Source organism: Diorhabda carinulata, chromosome 10, assembly GCF_026250575.1.
Source record: "Diorhabda carinulata isolate Delta chromosome 10, icDioCari1.1, whole genome shotgun sequence".
NCBI lineage: Eukaryota > Metazoa > Arthropoda > Insecta > Coleoptera > Chrysomelidae > Diorhabda > Diorhabda carinulata.
The window spans coordinates 8,138,907-8,160,762 of NC_079469.1; the positions used below are offsets into that span (position 1 = coordinate 8,138,907).

The 21,856-nt window shown below is 28.4% G+C and overlaps 2 protein-coding genes and 1 long non-coding RNA gene across 3 annotated transcripts in view; 1 reads left to right on the forward strand and 2 right to left on the reverse strand.

Moving 5' to 3' along the window:
• Positions 1–2,270, reverse strand: part of LOC130898412 (uncharacterized) — a 179,947-nt gene extending 177,677 nt beyond the window's left edge. The window contains exon 1 of the mRNA XM_057807699.1: positions 1,341–2,270. Within this exon, the coding sequence (XP_057663682.1) occupies positions 1,341–1,426 (86 nt within the window). The 5' untranslated portion in view covers positions 1,427–2,270. The remainder of the gene's footprint in view (positions 1–1,340) is intronic.
• Positions 2,271–4,707: 2,437 nt separating this feature from the next.
• LOC130898623 (uncharacterized) lies at positions 4,708–13,245 on the forward strand. Its single transcript, XR_009059910.1, has 3 exons — positions 4,708–4,953; positions 12,919–12,985; positions 13,057–13,245. It is a non-coding gene; the product is annotated as an uncharacterized LOC130898623 (long non-coding RNA).
• On the reverse strand, positions 8,964–21,725 carry LOC130898621 (integral membrane protein GPR155). Its single transcript, XM_057808039.1, has 13 exons — positions 21,536–21,725; positions 21,320–21,472; positions 20,885–21,174; positions 20,232–20,554; positions 19,908–20,029; positions 19,199–19,364; positions 17,617–17,856; positions 16,866–17,074; positions 16,420–16,559; positions 15,994–16,351; positions 14,460–14,658; positions 14,089–14,390; positions 8,964–12,490 (listed from the first exon to the last, which is right to left on the reverse strand). The coding sequence occupies exons 2-13, from the start codon at positions 21,412–21,414 to the stop codon at positions 12,298–12,300; spliced, it is 2,637 nt and encodes an 878-aa protein (XP_057664022.1). The 5' UTR covers positions 21,415–21,472; positions 21,536–21,725; the 3' UTR covers positions 8,964–12,297.
• Positions 21,726–21,856: the final 131 nt, after the last annotated feature.

The following is a 21,856-nucleotide window of genomic DNA, read 5'->3' on the forward strand; positions in this document are numbered from 1 at the left end:
GATAACAGAAGGAATTGGCATGAAAAATAATATAACTTCACTATTAATATGACTACAAAGTCATTTAATACATTACTAAACCTCATTGTATCTATCATATACTTGCAAATGGAATTGGAATTGTGATATTCATACTGCAGACTTAAATAGGTACTTGTTTTAGTAATAAAAAATTTAGTCCAAAATTATAGTACTTCAAACTAATACATTAATCCTTATTTTATTTCTAAAAACTAGTAGCTGTTACATCAAGGGAGACTAGCTAATTTTTATTGAAAGAAAAAGTGGAAAACGATTTCACAAGATGTAAATACTTATATAAAAAAAATTTTATAACGTGAAAATCAGGGAAATATCTCTATTTTCATAAATGAATAAAGAAAGTAACACGAATAACAGATTTGGTTAAAATTTGAATTTCAATTAAGAATAATGAACTTGTATCTAATGATACGCACTTTCAAGCTAGATATTTTTGAAAAATAATCAATACAAATATCTTCAATGCAGAAAATGTATAAATATTGATTCGAGAAATGAAATTATTTTTTGATTTTGAAGAATATCAGAATATTTCGAGGGAGAGATAATTTTTTGAAATATTAAAACTTTAATATTTTTTTTTGGTGTTCAATGCGATGAAGCTTGGTGAAGTTTTAATAATTACAAAATTTGAGATCTATTTGATATCAATACAGGATTACTATAAAAATATTTCAATCTAGACAAAAATACAACTTTTGTATCATGGAATAAACTTTACTCAAAGAGTGCGAAATTGAATAATCTAATTCTAGGCAAAACATAAATGTGAATTTCAATATTAACTCTAGTATCTATTGTACCATATTTTAAGTAAGTAATTTCAGTTAATTGGGTAGAAAACTAGAAATAGAAGTTTCCACTGTAGTTAAGAGTTACCATATCATTTTACTAACATACGCCTTTAAAGTATAAAAACTTCCAAGAAATCAACCATTCAAAAACAGATTTTTTTTAAATCGCTCGGTAACGTATTAAGTTTTTGCAGTGCTTATTTCAAAGTATTTTGACATTTTCTTGTTTAAATAAATTGTTGCCAAACCTACAGTATTAAAAATAAATATTTAATTTTAGAAATACGCATCTACATAATTTTAACAAATTAAGGCATAAGTAGATATTCTTTTTGTTCATGAAACTTTTACCTTTTATTACAATTTCCGTGAATCATTATATATAGACATTTAGTTTCTTAACAATTATTCTTAAAAATCGAAAATAAAAATACATATTACTAAGTTCTAAGGAAAAACCATGAGTTGAAATTTTCCGACGAAAAAATTGAATTTAAAACTTACCTGTGATTTTGGGTTTGCCTTTGAGGGTATGACATTGTATTAGTCTGAACTGGCCCATGATCAATCCTCATGGAATGAATTTCCATAGCATACACATTTAAGCACAATTTATTATGAAAAACACAGCAACACTGCAAATATTCACATTATTTCCATATTTATTTACCGTTTACGTTTGTAAAGCTAATGTTAATTGTATAAGTATCTTTCAACTAATTTACTTAATACACATTGTAGAGAGTTCTATTTCAACGAATAATTAGTTTGAAAAGGTTTATTTATAAGGTAGAAAAGCTTATACTAAACACTGGAACTATGGATACGGAATTTCGTAGTTTGCCACGTATTATCTTGAAATAAAATATTACCGTCTTTTGTAAATAATAAATAAAAGCATTTTATCACAATATCAGCGAAATTAATAAGGAAAAAACGTGTTGTAATTTAAAAACGTGTTAGATTGTAAACCGTTATTTTCACAACTACCGTCGTTTCAGGAAAATACACTTCGTCACCAATTTTATCACAAAAAAATGTTTATAAAATTATACACCCCGAACTTTACGTAGTTTTCCTGACTTCAAAATACAATTTCTATATTAATTCAACTGCTATAGCGCCATATTCGACATCTTGGTTTAGGTTTAACGTGAATCGCACGAAAACAGGTCCGGGATAGTCTATCTTGGCGAGCACGAGGGGAGACCGCTAGTGTAGAGAAAGAGAGTAGTAAAATAATCAACGACACGACGCAGCTGCTTCAACCATGGAAGCCACGTCACCCAGCCTCTCTAATAACTCTATATTTCAAATATTTTTATTTAAAAATCTTATCGAAAGAACAAAAACTGCACAAGTTAAACTAAAATAGTGAAATATTTATTCATTTTGTTTAAATTTTCATCATTCTAGAAGTTTAGTTATTATAATAAATAAATGACGTATTTCGTAGAGTTCACAAGCGTTCGAATCCAGTTGAGTATATTCGCTTTTCATTTTTAGATCTACTCTACGTGTGTAAGAGAGAGATAGATCCACGACTGTTAGTTTAAAGGGGATAGACTAGAAGAACGACGTAAAAAATTGTGTTTTGTATTTGTAATTTTGAAATGTGGTGGTTTTTTGACAAAAATAGGCACTTTTGCTTATTGCCTTACTGTAAAACAGTTTTACTATTACAAAACCAAACGTTACATAAAACACAGAGCACCCACCATTCTATTAATTTTTTCCCTAGAAGAAATTAGATCCATTATATTGTATCTATGTTTTATATTAATTTCAGCTTTATAGAAATGTTCTACTCATCACGGTTGAGAAGGCTTTTATTTAGAGCAAAATGACATGTATCCCTATTGTTTATTGTTCCTGTGAATTGGAGTTATTATTGTATATGTGCCAAATATATATAAACAATAATTATTTTAGATGAAAAATTAATACAATTTGGAATTTTACAAAGTAAGCACTCAGGAATGAAACATCCTTCAGTTCGACTTAAAGGGGATAGATCGTTAAGTTGTTTTGCTTGGCGTTCAAAAAATTTTATGCAGTCATATTTTTAAAAGGTTTTGAAGGTAAATTTTATACAAAAATTGATAATTCAGAAGGTAATAAATGAAAAATAAGAATTACTTATTGTAATTTTACAAATTATCTATGATAACGATAGCATAACATGTGTAATCAATGTTTTATTTAATTTACTATTTTTTCCATTTCATCAAATTACGTTTGTTCGAGAAAATATGTTATTCAGTTACGATAAAAAACTATTGAATAAACAAAACGAGGCATGTGTTCAGGATATACATACATCACAAAAATGTCATGGGATATCTATTTCTCAAAATACATCAAAGAGACACTTAAAATTACAAACATACATGTATATACAGAATAAATAATTTCAAATATAGCGTTACTGAATTCATATAAAAATAGTCAAAAAGAAACAGACTATTTTTTGTAGTCATAAGTATTTCGTGCCTATATAGGACTACTTTTAATTCCCTTTCTTCGATTTGTGAACTTTTTTTCATTGTTAAACGAAGGTTACCATATATTTTAAATCTACGAAAAACGTGATACCCTATATATAAAGCATATAAACAAACTAATAAAAGCTCTTAAATTCTAGTCTAGAAGATTTAATATCATCTGATTCCACGATCTTGGATATGTGCGATGGGTTAAAATATTTTTCCCAGTGTAATCCGCACTGTCAACTTTGGGGTTAATTCAGTTATTTCAAGATAATTTAGACCGCCTCAAATAAGACAGCTTAAGCAACATGCAGTCAAAAAATGTTGATCATAAAATAACAAAAACAATTTTAAAATAATCGGTAGTTCATTGTCAACTTTTTTAACCGACTTGGTTTTGAAAAGTTGCACATTCCAGGCAAACTATATTTAAGCACATTTCTAAAACTAACTTTTTCGTCTTATGCTGTAAATCTAACCTTCTTATTGTTATTTTGTTGTTGGCTTTAATTTAATTTTAATTTTGGAAAGCTATCGACACTGTTAAACAACATTCAATTGTCTTCATGTCTAGCAGCCTTATATGCGAAGCATTAGCCTACATAATATCACATCATACTCTCATGTAATCTGACTTATCACTATATAGCTTATTGAACTTCTAAATAACCCCAAAATACGATATATTTTATCTAAAATATTGTGAAATTTATTTAAGATAGGCAATGAATATTTGTTTACAGAACCAACAGACGTCATGATAACAAAACATGGCGTCCAGTACTTTCGTCAATTTACACCTAAATTGAATATGTGAAATCTAAATAAATTTTTATCGCGAATACAGACGAGTAAACATTATCAAAAAAAATTAATTCATTCTATTACGGTACTAAAATAATCAGATGTTTCGATATAAGAGTGGAATAGTAAAAAATATCGTCATTCGATGAAGCAACACTGTACATTGTGATTACTCTAGAAAATGTCGTTTTCAAAACTATTTTGTTCCTTATCCAAAAAAAATCGTTATTAATTCAATGACAAATAATTGTTTCAATTATAGATTATTTTAATAGTTTCAAAATATACGGAGAAATGAGAAGTAGGTATCATAGATAATATCGAAATGAATGAAGCTTTGAAAGAAATATACAAATTGAACGTAAAGGAGTTGAACGAATATAAAACAATCCTTCGACAAATTGAAGTAGGATGTAATTTAAAAATCGGCAAACTAATAAAAAGTAATTTCGTTTGTTATAAAATATTGCAATTTTTTAATGAAACTATATAGGTATTTGGCGTTTTTATTTCGAATCACGAAAAAACACGATGAAAACCGAACAATATTGACTTAACAGAAGAACGAATACATTTTATGAGACCAGTTTTTTTATTTTTCAATTTTTGTAATATCACGAGTTTCTTCTTTATATTTTGTTTGGAATACTTCGTTTTTTAAATTATTTATCGAAAACAAACAATGAAGCCCATTGTTAGAAGACGTATATACGTATGAGAACAATAAGAGGGGCAGAAGATTTGGAACGTCCACACTGAACAACCCAAATGACGAATTGGATTTCAAAAAGAATAAAAGGATAACAATAAGATGATTATTGGAGGTGGGTATAAAAAAAGGAAACTATGTGCTTTATAAACTTAGAGATAACAATGAACGAAAAATTGTGGTATTTTGGTATACCTATTACAAATACGTAAAGAGTATAACGTTATGTTTGTAAAAACTAACTTGTTCTGCTTTCTAAAAACAGAGGGTACTTGAAATTTGCTAAGAGGTTCTAATTAAGAATCATATATATGCTGTTAGTTTATTTTATAAAGTATGTACTAGTTTTTGCTTAATTATCTAGCTTAAATGACAAGCGCAGCTGCTGTGTATCTTTGTACTTCAAATTGTTTGCCGTTAATTTACTTTGTTCAAATAAAAGTTTTCGAGAGACTGGTGAACATTGTAACTTCACATTATTCATGCTTTAAATAAACGGGATGATATACATATTGTCCCAAAATAATGAGAAAACGAAGAAAAGGTATATGTAAAATGTAAATAAATTTTTTTATAGATATTTTTATACGATAAACTGACTAGGCACTAGAAATTTTTCAGAAAATTGTTGATGAAAAATAAACATACTTTGCCTTGTTCTTAATAACACACTTCAATATGTACAGGTTGTTTCTAAATTCATGCGACAAAATTCAGGAGGTGATTGCTCGTATGAAATTAGGAAGAATCTTTCTCATAACCAAATTTCCTCAGCCCACCTTTTTCAAAAATATCACCCTTAGAAGGTGCTGACTAAAATTGAGTTTTTTCCAAAACCAATAGGTGCAGACGAAAAAAAAACACCATAATTTATAATTTAACAATAAAAAAAATTTTTTAAATAAAACAAACATTTCAAACTATAATTTTATTGAATAAAACTCCATCATGAGAAAAATTTTTGATTTGAAATAAAGTAAGGGTTTTTAATTTCACCCTCGTTTAAGGAATATTGAAAAAATATCGGCAGTAAGTCTTTTACAAGTATACGAAAATTACAGAATTTTCTAGCTTTATTGAAATTTAAAACTCAATTTTAGTAAACACCTTTTAAGGTTGATAACTACCTGAAAGAGGTAGGTTGAAGAAATTTCGTTATGAGAAAGACTCATCTCAATTTAGAAACACTATATATATATATATATATATATATATATATATATATATATATATATATATATATATATATATATAAAATGTAGGCAACTAACATTACACTGTTAAATTTTTTCTTCTATTTTTTCTTTTAAAATCAAAATATTAGGTTGGGGAAGAGAAATAATATGTATTGTGCAGCTTGTGTATGTACACAATACCACAAAATATCGGGAATTATATGTCGTGATAATGTAATGTACCTAATTACAGATTGAATGAAATGATTATAGCAACATATATGGCTTGTGTATAATTTATTATCTTTAATCATTTAAATTCGAAATGTAAACCTATTATAATACTGCTATCAAGTCATTTTTCCATTGATGTGGATATTATTAATTTTGTGAATTATGCACTTTCAGATTTTCTTTTATTTGATAAATGTGTGGGATACATTGGTAAATAATTTGGACTTTAGGGACTGAATAATCTACAAAAAATTATAGATTTTGCTCAAATATTCCTAGAGCTTTCAGAATATTTTCAACCAACTAATCAAGCTTCTTCTCTAATTATCTATTTATACAAAATCAGTATTTTTTTGTTAAGAAAACTCTGAAAAAACTACGTCAAAAGACATCTGATTCTCGCCTCCTTATATTTATAATAAAACTAAATAGTCTATAAAATCAGTAACATTTGTAAGGTGTAATCATTTAATACCTATATTACTTCCAAATCAATTCTCAAATTTCAAAGTTTATTTTGCTTAACACAATTTCAATTCATACCACTGGCTTGATCTGTGTTATGTCAGCTGTTCACACTTCTATAGAATAGGGGCATGTGAGGTCATAAAACAATTTGAGGACAGCTTTGTTCTAGAATAAAGTAGTGATCAATAAATATGAAGTTATTTTATATGATAATATGTTTCAATGTGAGTTGTTTTCTGCCATTTCTTTAGATTTCGTATAAAGGACATTTGACGTTAATCCAGTAATACCAACAGAGCTGAAACATAGATGACGTCAGCACTTTCTTAGTCTATTTAAGTTCTCATTACATATTCTTCCTTTATACTACAAATATGAATTTATTGCAATTTTAATAGCACACCATCTTCCCATTTTTAGTTTTCTTAACATCATCTGTACCTGTACATCCTTTAGAAGAAGAAGAGGGAATCCAAAATATAGGTTTTATATTTATATTTTATCTACAAAGGGAGAAAAGGTGTCACTTTATATACACAATTGAAATCGAAATTTAAAAAAAATAATAAATATAGCATTTTCTTATAAGATAGCATTTGATATTACAATCAAATTTTACTTACATCTTGCGAGATATAAATTATTTGATTTTTGTCATAGAAAATTATATTTTTCTAGTTTTCTAGTACCATTGGTAGCTATAAGAGATGTTAATTTTCTAATTTTTTTATTTATGATACTATTTGAGCGGAAGTGCGATATGAACTTGTATAATTCTAAGATAAAAATAACATTCTAAAAAAAAAGAAAACTTAAAGTTAATATAATTAATGTGATAAAATCTAAGCAGTCAGAATGTCAGGAGTCTACTTATACCAATCAAATTATAATCACTTTGTTTGAAATAAATGCGAAATTAGCACCTCGGTGAAATTGAAATAAGAATTACTTTTACGTAGAATAAATTATTGATCCGTAAGCCGTTGTAAAACTATTTTTTTGTTCGGTGTGTTAAATTCCTTTGCGTTACTGTTGAGTGTGTTGCATAATTCTACCTATATAACCATTATAAATAAATGCACGTGAGCAAACCTTCAAACAAAAATTTTGTTTTCAATTTACCACACAACAAAAAAAAGTAAATTATAAATATAAAGATAAATTCTATATTTTATATATATATATTGGTAATTCAAGTTTAATTTCCACTTTCCTGAAGTTCAGTGTAAAATTTAAACAATTTTAAATAATAATTTGTCAATTTTTGTAAAGTTAGTTCAACATATTTAGCTGAAGCCATTAAGCTCCACTTGGAATTACCAAAGGCCGATATCTTTTGAAAAGCCCATCAAGCGCTTTAACAAGAACCTTTTGTCAAATTAGGATTTAATTCATCAACCGAAGAGGTTGCTGCTTTTCTTCTGTGAAGCCGGTATCAGGTTGTTCCGCTCTAGTGACGACTAGCTGCAGATTCTCTCATTTTGACAGCTTTTGGAGCCAACTCGTTGTTTGAGAGGCCTTAACAGACTTTATCGGGGTTGGAAGCACTGCATGGAGATCGAGGCAACCTTAGGATCTAGGTCCGTTCAACCCCGAGCCGTCTGGACAGCTTTGGCCTTCCTGACCTTTTTTTCTAAGCACCAGGGATGTTGCAACGTTCAAGCCAAGCATTATCACAAGCACCAGTCAGAACTTAATAAAAGGTAGAAACTGATGCTTTGGCGTAGTGGGTTTTTCATGGTCTCTTCACTAGGTTTCCCACATATATTGTTCGAGATACCTAATTACAGTTCAAATACAATTTATCCCACAGCACGATTGCTTCTACTTTTGATTAAGCCTAAAAAAATATGCCGCCACCGAGCTCCCTCTTCCTGCCCATACAGGCGCGCCCGAGGATGGCGACTGCTGGAATTACTCAACAATGTCAAGGTTCAACAGCTCCTTTAAAGGGAATTTGAATAAAAAATAATGCACATTCATAATTCCACGGTGTATCATACATCCAAAATTTTTGTTAGCTCATTAAGAATTGTGAAAGTATGTATTTGTTAATGTCTGGGTCGCTCATATTACTCATATTACTTAATTGCAAAATCTTTCTCTTTATTATAATCCTTATTAGTTCATCCGATATTACCTTCCCAGTTTAAATGTACTATACATATTTTTTCTCAACACAATGGAAAGCATTCTTAAGGAATTGAAGGATACAAAGGAGTTTTGGTGTTCTTATCCAATTAAAAACTTTTTTATATGTAACATTTATTGTTTTACCAACAACATATCAAACAATAAGCGATGTGTTTTGAGCTGTTGCATAATTTACAAAACCTACAGTTTTTACAAAATACTTTCCAAACTGGTTTAATGTCCATATTGTCTCTACTTCAGCCTATGTTTATTAATTTGTATATAATTTTTGGCTGCACAATCATATACAAATAAACTTGAAACAACTTATTATAGGCTGCAAAATCATCAAATATGATAAAAGAACTAGCTGTAATTCTGTATATAATCGAAATAATTTCAATTCCCAAAGTATGTACTTATTACAATAATTTTTAAATAATGAATAAAAATTTCGATTATATTTCACAAACGGAATACCTCAAGTTTGGTTTACGTAACCCAATTTCATATTTCGATTAGAGAATTCATCAGAAATATTTCATAGACTATTTACTGTTTAGACTGATAAACAGTTTTTCGATAACTGTATAAGTTATAATGGAAATAAAGTTTGTCTACTGAAATAAGCATTTGGTTTGATTTGGAACATGGGTATTTAGAAAAATCAAATATTACCAAGCTCATTCCAAACAGAATGAAAATGTCAATTTAAAAATAAAAATCTTAAATAAAAGGCAAAGGATGTATGGTTTGTATTGATATAATCTTTTATATTTTTCTTTTAACTTCTGACTATGAAGAAGATAATTGGTAAAGCAGTATCAATTAACAGTAATAACTAGGTTTTCGGCTGTATAAGCAGAATTTCAGAATTCAGATGATAGCCTGTTCACTTCAAAAACCAATAAAAGAAAACTAGAAAACAAAGAGAAACTGCTGTAAAATAAACAAAACTATTAAAAGAGGAATAAGGTGACCACTTAAAAGAATTATGAAACAAACAAGAAATATTGGAAACAAACTGTAGTTATTAGTCAATTGAAATATGTTCTGATTACATTTGTTGATACTATAATTTGCAAATGTGGATTGTTTGTAGTTGTATATTATTTATGGATTAAAATGCCAAATCAATAAAATAAAATCATGTGTAACCTACAACTGAGTACTGTAATTCTAGTTCATAGCTAAATAGTGGGCGACCAAGTGCCGTTAAAGACATAAGCCTTCTGCTAGTCCTGTAACAGGCCTATAATATTTAATGTATTGCAACCTACTATGTATAAATAACGGCTTGCGAAGCGATAATGTTTTGCATGCAGTACGAAATGATCAGTTTTTAAATATTCACATTTGTAAATAGCAACAACAAACATTTACAAAAATATAATCCGACATTTTTAAATTTCATGCTTAATATAATAATTTTATCCACAATATTGTTGCAAAAGTAAAGAAAAACTTAGTATCTATGCATATTTTTAATGGATTGGTTAAATTTTTGATTCCTAAGATTACCTTCTCAGAAATCAAAGTTTTTCACATATTTTCACTCTACTTCTGTGTCTTCCTCTACATGTTATTGAATGTACTGAATGCTCGTTACATTCAACTGTTTCTATTTTTATATCTTCCTATTTAATGCAATTGTTTCCTTTTTTAATCTACTCTTATACGATATTTGTCATACATTTTTTATTTTTTCTCTATTTTATTTTTTTGTTCCTCCATATTCATTCTCTTTTATCCACTGATTCATATTGCAATAAAATTCTCTTTTTTTACCATTTTCTTTCCTCTTTAGTGCAGTTGTTTCCACTCTTATCTGGCCTTCACTGATGTATATCTACTCTGTTATGATTTCCTCCTTAAGTTTTTTATTATCCTTTTTTGGAATGCCTCACTTTGACATTTATTTAGTTCTCTTTCCACCAGATACGACCTGAAATATACATATTTACTAAGAAGTTAGAATTAGTGACATCTAAAAAAAATTATTCGAACTCTTTCAACAATATTCTTCACAATTTAATTCATAATAAAAAATGAAGTTGATCTATAATTTTGTTTGTGCAGGAAATGTATTTAATAATTATTTATAATTAAACGTATGTAGCAAACCTCCAAAAATGATTCATTTTGTAGTTTCTTCTGCCATTCTTCTCAAATGATTGTTAACTTATTGAATACAAATTTTTAAACTATGTATCAAAATTTCCACTTACATAAGCTGCCCAGGCATTCAATGGATAATTTTTAAGGCAAGCTACATATATTTTAATGCATATTTTGGCAATATTTTTGTATTTTGTGTAAATAATTAAAAATTAATATTATGTATCACATTCGATAAATATTTTACCAAAATAACTTTCGATATTTGAAACATTTTAGACAGAACGACAACACATTCAGTCAACCATAATAAGATACAGATCGAAACTTAAATTTTAAGTTGACTTAAAATACCCCTTACGTATTGGAAAGTACTAATGGACTCGAGTATTTGAGTTGGCTTCATTTTTTTCATATGCTTGTAATGGTGAACTGCAGTTTCATTGTTCTCCTGACAAAATTTATACTTATCAATTTCTGCTAGACTTAACCTCATCAAGTGGTTCCTGACGTGGCATTGTTTATATTTAACTTTAAAATTTTTTACATTTTTTAGTAACGTGCAATATTAAAGAAAATATCGAGCAAACCGCAGTGTCGTAGCTTTCATTCAAATGATTGATGTACATACATAAAAAAATCATAAAATGGAATCACATATTCTTCTTAAATTTATTTATCAAGATTATTTTTGAAAGACTCCATTTTTTCATTTATTTTAAGATTATTTACTGCTATTTTGCATATCTTTTAAATCTACTTTCCAAGTATTGTGTTGTTAGTTCTATGTAAACAGAATTACAATTATTACAAAAAATAATTTTTTGGTTTTCGAACAATTTTATCGTTTATTAGAATCTCTTCCATAAAATTTTACTTGCATTTCAGTAACAACTAACAAACATTTATTGATTAATGAAAATACAGGGTTTTTAATAAGTTGGAACATAAGAGGTTTCCACTATAATGACTGACTGAAAGTATGTCTGACTTCTGTCATTATATCAAGTGTTATACCTTATATCTATATCAGTTAACTATATTACCTACATCTAGATGATAACAATTTATAACTTGACTTTGGTAACTTCAATATTAAACATAAATAATGTCTCATAAAAATAGTAACAATCAGTTTCATTACGATATCTTAAATATTAAATATACATCAAAGTCTTACTACCAATTAACAAAAAAAGGAATATCTTGATCCAGTGGATACTTTTCAAATTAAATTGAATATTTAGCTGTAATACGGATTTTTGAAAAAGCATAATATGTTAACATATTATGAGATCATTTTTATAGTTACTGTAAAAAATCGCTCTAATTTAAACTAGAGTGTACAATAAATTTCTATCGTAAAAATGATATACTCCATTAATATGTTTTAAAATTTTCCCTTCTATAAGATGTCTTGCATAATTCACAGCTTCCACTCGGTCCCTTGCTAGACCAACTTCTATTAACCAGTCAACAAATCTTTCACCAGAAAATACGTTTTTGTAGATTTTCAACCTCCATCTGAAAAACCATCCCATTAATTAGGTTTGCACAAATAAAATGAATTATAACAACACATTTTGCAAACATACACTGAAAAATATGTAATGCTGAATAAATAACATAGACTGATATAAATAATCAATATTTAATCACTGGTTACACAGATATACAGTAGCAATGAAAAATTTGCAAGTGATTGTAATAAAGCGAACTGATTCTTTCCCTTTGCCTCATCTAGAGTACCACAAATTGTTTTTTTATCATAGTCTACATTTTCAGTTTCACTCCTCAACTTGACAATTGAGTCAATTAGGGCTTTCAACAAATACTCTTGCATTGGAATTTATGGAAAAATTGAAAAATATTATGAAACAGAATAATGTAATATTTGAGATTATTATCTTTTGTTATTTTCTTTTTATGCCTCAAATAATGTACAATATTAGTTTTTTAGACAATGAAGATCAGAAATAATATTAATTACTCAACAACAACCAGGCAGGGTCAGTAATTGTATGTACCAATTTTTAGACATATGGATAATCTTCTGAAGAATTTTGTTTATTGTGGAATTTTGTTTTTAGGCTCCAAATAATGTGCAATATTAGTTTTTTGAACAAAAAAGTTTTCAAAAAATGTTAATTACTAACAACAACCAGATAGGGTCAGTCATTGCAGATACCAATTTTCAGATCCCTGGAAAATACCCCGAATAATGTTGTGGGTTTCGACTAATCACAACAATTCGGCGAAGGCACCGCCTTTGATGAAACACCCGGAATTCGTTTGATCTTTGTTTTTATACCAATTTTTATAGCAATCGGTTTATTTACATTGTTTATTTTGAATAATTTCTAGGAAGGTCTGTTTATTCAGTTGTTTTGTTCCTTTATTTTTTTAAAGTGTGTGCATAGTGTTTAAATAAATTAAGAACGTAAGAGAGGGTTTATTAATTCACCCCACGAATAGAAAGAGTGTAAATAAATATGAAAAACATTACAGTATATCTAAACTGTTTTCTCAAAGTTCCAAATTTGTTTAAAACGACATTAAATAAAATAATATTTATATGAATATTTACTTCAATGACTGTTTGCAATACTTTAGTATTCTTTAATTACTCGTATATTTTGATGACAAGATCTTACAAGGTAATGTCCTCAACCTCACTATCAATCTGGGTTCACAAAACTCACTAAAGCACACGGTACAAATTGCGGGTAAAAACTCAGTTGTGAGACTGAAAAGGAACGTGCATTGAGAAAGCAGTAGCAGCTAATATAATACGAAACAGCAATCTAATATCTAATACGAGGACAAATCTGTCAGAACTACTCTAAAACTATCAAAAAAATTTTAATCCTAACCCAAAGTGGTATCTGAAGGCTGGAACCTTTCAAAATAATGAAAACTATAAAGCTAATAAAAAAGATGACATCACCCTGTATAATAAATTACGTTTGCGCTTCTGTATAATATGTTACAGAAGAAGTTAGCTACAGAGGCCCCTTCTTATCGCGGGGATCAGAATAGTTGTTCCCCAACTTCTGACTCAATTGTGATAAGATTGTTTATAGAGATTAATTTTCAAGAGAAAAAAATGTATGAATATTCACCTTTTATCTATAGCTATAGCTGTTCTACAATTTTGAATATGATGAGTCACAAACTGATCACAGATATGTTTCGTTTCAGGGCTAAGTTCATCCCACGCAGGCAAGATCAACGTATTAGCACCATACCATATTTTTCTCCAATATTTCAATAAAGGTAAAATAATTTCTTTGGTATTCAAGCCGAAAATAGCGAAAACTATAATACTTTGTCCGAAATTAAGTGTGGCATCTAAGAATGATAATTCGATGTAGATACCTGACATATGTTCCATAACCAAAGTCCAAATAGATAATGCAAGTCCCTAGAAGAAGATATTTTATTTTTATTAAGCAAATATTGCAACTGTCAAATAGTCAAAAAATATTCTTACCACAAACATTGAACAAAGTAGTAAAATCAACAAAACTGTATGTCTTAAAATTTGTGGTTCGTGTGATTCAGATTCCTCTTCGATAAGTTCCAAATCATCATCTATTTGTTCTTGGTATTGATTTATAATACCATGGCAGATTTCTCGTCCAGAGCAACCGTATCTTACAGGACAAATGCCTTCACCATTTGGACTGGTTCTAAAATAATTATTTTACTACTACAACACACTTATAAATATTCTAATAAAACTTTCAAGACAACAAATATGCATGTTACAATTATGTTTATTAAATAGCAATCATAATTTGATAAAATTGATTGCGGTATCATCAGAATAAACTAAATTGGACAGTCTTGTAAGAGCATAATATGACTTCTCAATACTATAATTTGTCAATTACTTACTTAACATTTCTTTCTACACTTGAGGGTGTAATGTGCGTGTACAGTCGAACTATAATGTAGTACTACTTCTCTAATGTATCATCTTTCTTTTCTATAAATTATTTTCAACATTCCAATGTGTTGTTTGTTTTTTTCCTTCATCAAACACAACTGAGAAAACCAGTGGGGTTATTATACATCCCTGTCTTACTCTTCACTTTATCCTGAATTTTTTTGATATTACATGTTTTGCTCTTTGTATTCTTATATAGTTCTTTGATTTCGTTTATCGTTTCATCCACTCCACTGTTTTTAGGAACCTCCATATGTCTTTCTGTTTATCTTATCGAAAGCCTTCTCAAGATCTATGAAACAAAGGTTATGATTCTCTTATAGTTTACCAGTCTTCCGATGCCACCCCTGTTTTCTAATATTTCATTCATCATAGATCTTAGACGGTCTATCATGAAGTTATTTCCTGCTTTTAGCATGTCCACTGTTATGCAATCTTTTCCTGATGCTTTCCATGTCTTCATTTTTTCAGTTACCTTTTCCTCTAATTTATAAATTATCAGTAACTTATCAGTTTCAAAATACAGGACAACTTTATAGGTCTAATAGAGGTATAAATATAATTTAAGATTTTTTGATATAACATAGACATTCTTTTAGAGAAATTAGTGTGAACTTTGTTGGTTGTTTAACAGATATCTCTTTAATATCATAAGACTTTGCTTGTAATGCAAAACTTTCAATAAAATTCCAGTGGTGGTTTTTCAAGCCTATTTGGTAAATAAAATTACTATGAAGGAAAACAATTTCCAAGAGTGATCCCGCATACTGTTCGATTTTGTTCTGGATCTATCCATCCCATAACTACTTCTATTTAAAATATTCTTGAAGTCATACTGAACACACTGTTTACACTACCATTACACTGTCTGATGCGCGTTTTGATAACCAAGTTATCGTCTTCAGAAACTGAAGGTAAATTGAGTTTAGTTGGGTTTACCTTGAATGGTAGTGTAAACAGTGTTTAGAGTATGAATATCACTCACGGTTCCAGAAATTCCAACTTAGTTCTTGAAGTTATTTTTTTTATTATCACCCTATATTGATAACATTGTAATGTATATATTAAAACTTACCCTTCGTCACTTAAAACTGTCAAATATCCTTTAATATCAGGACTACCATTTTTCTTTTTAAAATCATCTAAAAGATCTTCAATGTCAGTCACTGGACTGTCTTTTTCTTCATTACGGCCTTCAACAATTGTAGGTAAACTGCAACATTGTTGTGTCTGGACACTATCTAAAACACCAATGGCTAAAAAGTCTGAACTGGTACTGGGATTGGGACTTAAAGCAGCAGTATCTGTAGCAGTTTCAGCTTCAGGGGTAGATTGACACTGATCTTGATCTGAGGCTATCTCATGAGAAAGATCCATATATCGGGTTAAACGTCTACGATATCTTTGGTGAAGTATCAAACAGCCTACAGTCACTGTTAACATAAAACAAAATAATACATATTTTTTAAATTTTCCTTCTATTATTATTATTACTACATACCTATGAAACAAAGCACCAGTAAGGAGACTGCTAAAATGGCTTGTGAAGCGCCGTACACAAAATTCGGATTTCTCTTGTCAAATGGCGTGGTACTAGATTTATCAAATGCTAACAGTAAAGCAGCAAGTATAATGGGTAATCTAAAATAATTTATATAAGTAGTATAACGGATAATCTAAAAAAAATTATATAAATATATATATATATATATATATATATATATATATATATATATATATATATATATATATATATATATATATATATATATATATATATTTCAACATCCTACAAGAAATCTAGCGAAATACATATTATAAAGGATACATTATTTTTTTTACATTAGAACAACAAATAATCTCTACTCGACATAATTGATTTAATCAAAAGGTATAATATATTTGTACAGAATTATTATTATATATTAATTAATAAATAATATTTACCCCCAACCTAAAAGAAGAAATGCTGGTTGCAATTTTATTACGTAACACAAACTTCTGCATTGTAAAAATAATAATGTGATAGCTAAAATCATAGTCCACAATCTAGTACTGTAAACTCCAGTGCAAAAAAGTGTGAACTGTAAATAGCCTGCCCAACCTTCTTTTTGTTGTAAAGTATTCCATAAAATAGCTCCCAAACAGCCTATAAGCTGAAAAAATTTCAATTTCAAACAAGCTGATAAATTTTTTCCAACTAATTATACAAATAATGAAATATAGCTCAAATAGTATAATAAATTTATTTTAATAGATTCTTAGTATAAGTATGAGACACTATAGATTTTCTAAGATGTAGTTTAAATGGACTTTTTTTAACCACCAGCAATGTGACTTAAATTTTATTATGAAACTAATTTAGTGTCACAGATTTAACAAGAAACAGAAAATGATTACACATATAAACAACTAACGACACAGATAATGCAAATGGTTAACAGTTATCATCGAAAAGTCTTATAAATACTTTAAAAAAGTCAAACTTTACACTAATAATTGAATTAATAGTTATGAGCATCACAATTGCTCTCTGCAATAACAAAGATACCAAGTAGCAATCCAAAGACTGGTATTATTGAAACTAATATCAAAGCGAATAGTCTAATCTGATGTTATAACATACTAACTATTGCTTTAAATATCGAAATTCAGAAGCATTTACTGTAAAATTATAAATATGAATAAATGGAAATACCTGTGATATAACTAAAGCTGCTGTAATTTTATGGGGTATTCTTATAATTTTTTTGGTAACTATCAGAACTATCAGTACCCACAAGGAAGCAACGAGACTAATGATACTTATGTCTAAGGTAAATGAATCAAGCTCTTTTATATATTCGGAAGGATCACAATTTGTAATGGTGATCATTTTTGCAGATATAAACATCAGTGGTACGCTGACAAAGGTACAAACCACCATTGCACTTGCTATCTAAAAAATAAAATTATAAATATATATCATAGAGTTTCAAAATAGTAAAAGATTAAGATAATAGCTTATATAATCGGGACACCTTAGGTCGCCTAACAGTATAATAGTTCTAATGACTTCCATTGCCAGTTCTGGCTTCAAAAAAGTTAGATGACACTGAGTTTCTCCTCTGCAAAACTTGTATTTGTCAGTGCCTGCTAATACTAGTCTCATTAGATGCTTCCAGAGAATTCAGCAACAAGATGTTGCATATTTTCATAAGATCCAGATGGTCCTAAAATCATACAGCATTTAAGTTCGGAAGGAACTTTTTGAAGTTATCCAGTCCTGGAATAATACTTAAAATTTTATCATTTTTTAAAATTCTTTCTAATACAGTAACAAGTTTTTGCAGTGTTTCTTTTCGGTTTCCTATGGTTTTTCTAGATCAGCATTTAATGTTTTATATGGGAGCTCTCATACAGTCATTAATACTTTATTACATCGGTTTTTATTTATTCTCTCTACTCAAAATTTCCAAATGTACCGTTCAGAACATTAATTTAATGTGTCTTCTATTGAAATGAAAAAAGGCTATTTGAACTACTTTTATATCAAATCTGTATTCGCTTTTTATATGGGAACTTTGATGCATTCATTTTATATGATTATGAAGATTCAGTTTAATAGCAACTTATTTACACCCATATTTTATTTTATATCATTCTAATATTTCATCAAGTTATTTTTTCTTTATTCTCTTTTTATTCAAATTTCCCAATGTACCATTCACAACATCAATTTAATGTGTCTCCTATTGGAATATGTAGAATATTAACCATTTAAACAGGTGTGATAAGACAGGACATTTGAACTACTTTTTTATCAAAAGTAATTCGTTTTTTATATGGGAACTTTAATGCAGTCATTTTATATGAATATGAAGATTCAGTTTAGTAGCAACCTGGTTATACACATAGCCATGTTATTTTATATCATTTTAATATTTCATCAAATTATTTTTTTTTACTTTCTTTCTATTCAAAATTCCCACATGTACCATTCACAACATCAATGTAATGTGTCTCCTATTGAAATAACCATATTAATATTAACCATTAAAACAGGTGTGATAAAACAAGACATTTAAATTACTTTTATATCAAATGTACATTCGCCTTTTTCAGTACTGTATTTGTAATTGTTATATATTGGTGGGTATAAGATTGTTTAAATATTTAAATTAATTCAATCATAGGGGTTGTTGTGGAAACTATGACTACTTATAGACACATAAAGCAGGTTTAATATTAAGAAACCTATTTTGTTTCAATAATTATAAAAATATTATATTAAAACTAACCAGATCTATATCTATAGAATACTGCGTTGAAAAAACGAAAACTGTTGGGGCAGATGGAAAAGTACCATACAAAAATCCATAAGTACTCAAATCTACAGTTTCTGTTTCATTATATCCGGGATGTAAAATGCTTATAGCTTCTCTGGTAACGAGTGGCAAAACTAATCTAAAAATACATATGTCATATATATTTATATTTAACAATTATTATGAAATTAAATACTAGCTGAAACTGGAAATAATTAAAGCAATTTTGAGAACCTGTTGCCTTACGATGTAATGTACATTATTCACTATAAATTCCTCCTTTGGAAATAGTTTTTGGAATATTTATTCTTAAAAACAATGGTACAAAATCATTTTCTAGAACTTCGCATTTTATGACACCTGAACTGAAATTAATCAGTCAAAGTAAATATGAGTCAAAGATAAATCCTCACACATTTTCACCATTTTCTGGTAAAATTTAGTAGAAAACTGAGGACCAAAAAAAGTTTTTTATTATTGATTGAGATGATCTACTGAAAATAACATTGACACGATTGTAATTCAGTTGATTAAATGTTCTACATTGATATTCTTATGTTCCATAAATATTTTTCCAATACTGTAAGATGTATTACTTTAGAAAGCTTTTTGTTAAAAATTCTACTAAATTCTAAATTTTATTTGATCTAGTTGGATTTTAGTGAATATTTCGTATACTTACAATTTCACCATAATCAAAATACCAGGTACTACCAAAGTAGCTCCTTTTAATTTGTGCACCTTTCCAACCATTCTCAAACCTAGTAAAAATAAGGCGCTTGCTGAAAAAGCTGAGCCTAAGACCTAAAATAATAAACATGGATGTAAACCAATCAGTGTGTATTTGAATTTTTGTGGAATGAACAGAAATTTATTTCCATTATTTTGTTAATAAATAATAGGAAATTGATGAAACAATTAACATCTTGACTACAGTTTAATGATCAAATAAATAATTAAAACTTTCAACTACCGCGGATTAAAGATAAACAAAACATGGACCTACTTGAAGTGTTCCACTGAGAAACACTGGAATATTGTGTTTGAAAATTAAATTTCCTATAATTCCCAAAATGGTCATGAGTATAATAGGGTTCAAAAAAATACTTTTCATCACAGAAATTGCCATCCTCAACCTCTCTTTGTGCATATTTGAGCCATTTGTTAGTTCCCCATCCATTATAAGTTGTTCTCTACTTTCACTATTTCTCCTTTTACCAATTTCCATTAGTATGAATGATATTGGATTCAAAATGGCTAAACTTATTGGAGCCATTAAATAAAGATATGTTGCATACTCTGGATGGGTGTTCGTGTACAATGCAGCAACTAAAACAGAAATTTATGATTTTGAAGTATCCTAAACAGAAAATTTCTCCTTAGTTTTTCTTAGCACTATACTCAATAGAATTAATTGTGGATAGCTTGAAAATAGTTGAAAAAACTACTTGTAAAGAACAAATATGAATTTAATAGACATAACAAATTTCAAATACAATTAATTCTCAATTTAGAGCAATTTTTCTCCAAAGTATTACACACTTCGTATCAAAATGATTCTCTAAATATTTAATATCAAATTTAATAATCACAGAAAATAATTTTTAAGTAATTTGAAATAGCCGTATACAAATACAAAATAAGTTGATTCATTCTTACCTATGGGATATCCAATAGCAAAATCATTGCTTTGTGTACAAAAAATGGCAAAAATGCCAGCCCTTCCTAAATTCAAGGGTCTTCCAACCAAAAGCGTTACTATTATCACAGAAAAAAATACGATACTTTTTGCTAATAATATGGATAACAAAAAGATCCAGTTCACTTGGCCAAGTTGTATCTCGGCTAGAGACATGAATATTAAAGAGGGAAGAGAAAAAGTTGCTATAAAAGTGTTTAATCCTTTCGCTTCTGTTTCTGATATCCAATTCATACGTCCAGCAAAATATCTGTAATTAATTATCATATATAGACTATATCAATAGACTTATTTTGAAAAGAAGAAACAATACGGGTAAGCAAATACTCCATCATAAAGTAACTTAAATATATTAATACATAATACAATGTTTATTTTAAATTTACTATACTTACCCACAAATTATAATAACAAAGCATTGTGTTAGTGCTGGATATAGATTCTCAAAAGAAGTATTTGTGTCACTTATCTGATCATCTATTGAATCCATTGCTTTGGAATTTGAAATGCTTACATAAGTATAAAACAGTTTTTAGGTACTCTGCTTCCTGAAAGAAAAATCAATATTTTCGTATACATCACCAAACACCTACGTGAGCAAATCACATTACTTTTCAATAAATTAATCCTTGTATTCTTTACAATTAACCGTTCATGTTCATTTCAATCCCATTATTTGTAACACTAATAATGGTGTTAATCTTGGATAATAATAAAAATATTACGAAGCATCTGTACATGACATGATAATTCAAATATTTATAGGGATTTTTTATTTTGAAAGTGACATTGTGTTCGACTGAATTTTTTTTAGGCAATTTTCATAAAATTATTTTATATAAAAACTAGTATCGTCCTTGTACATATATATAGCAGAATACCATTTTTAAAGAAGTATAATGAATTTAGATCTTACTTTCATATTATATTAC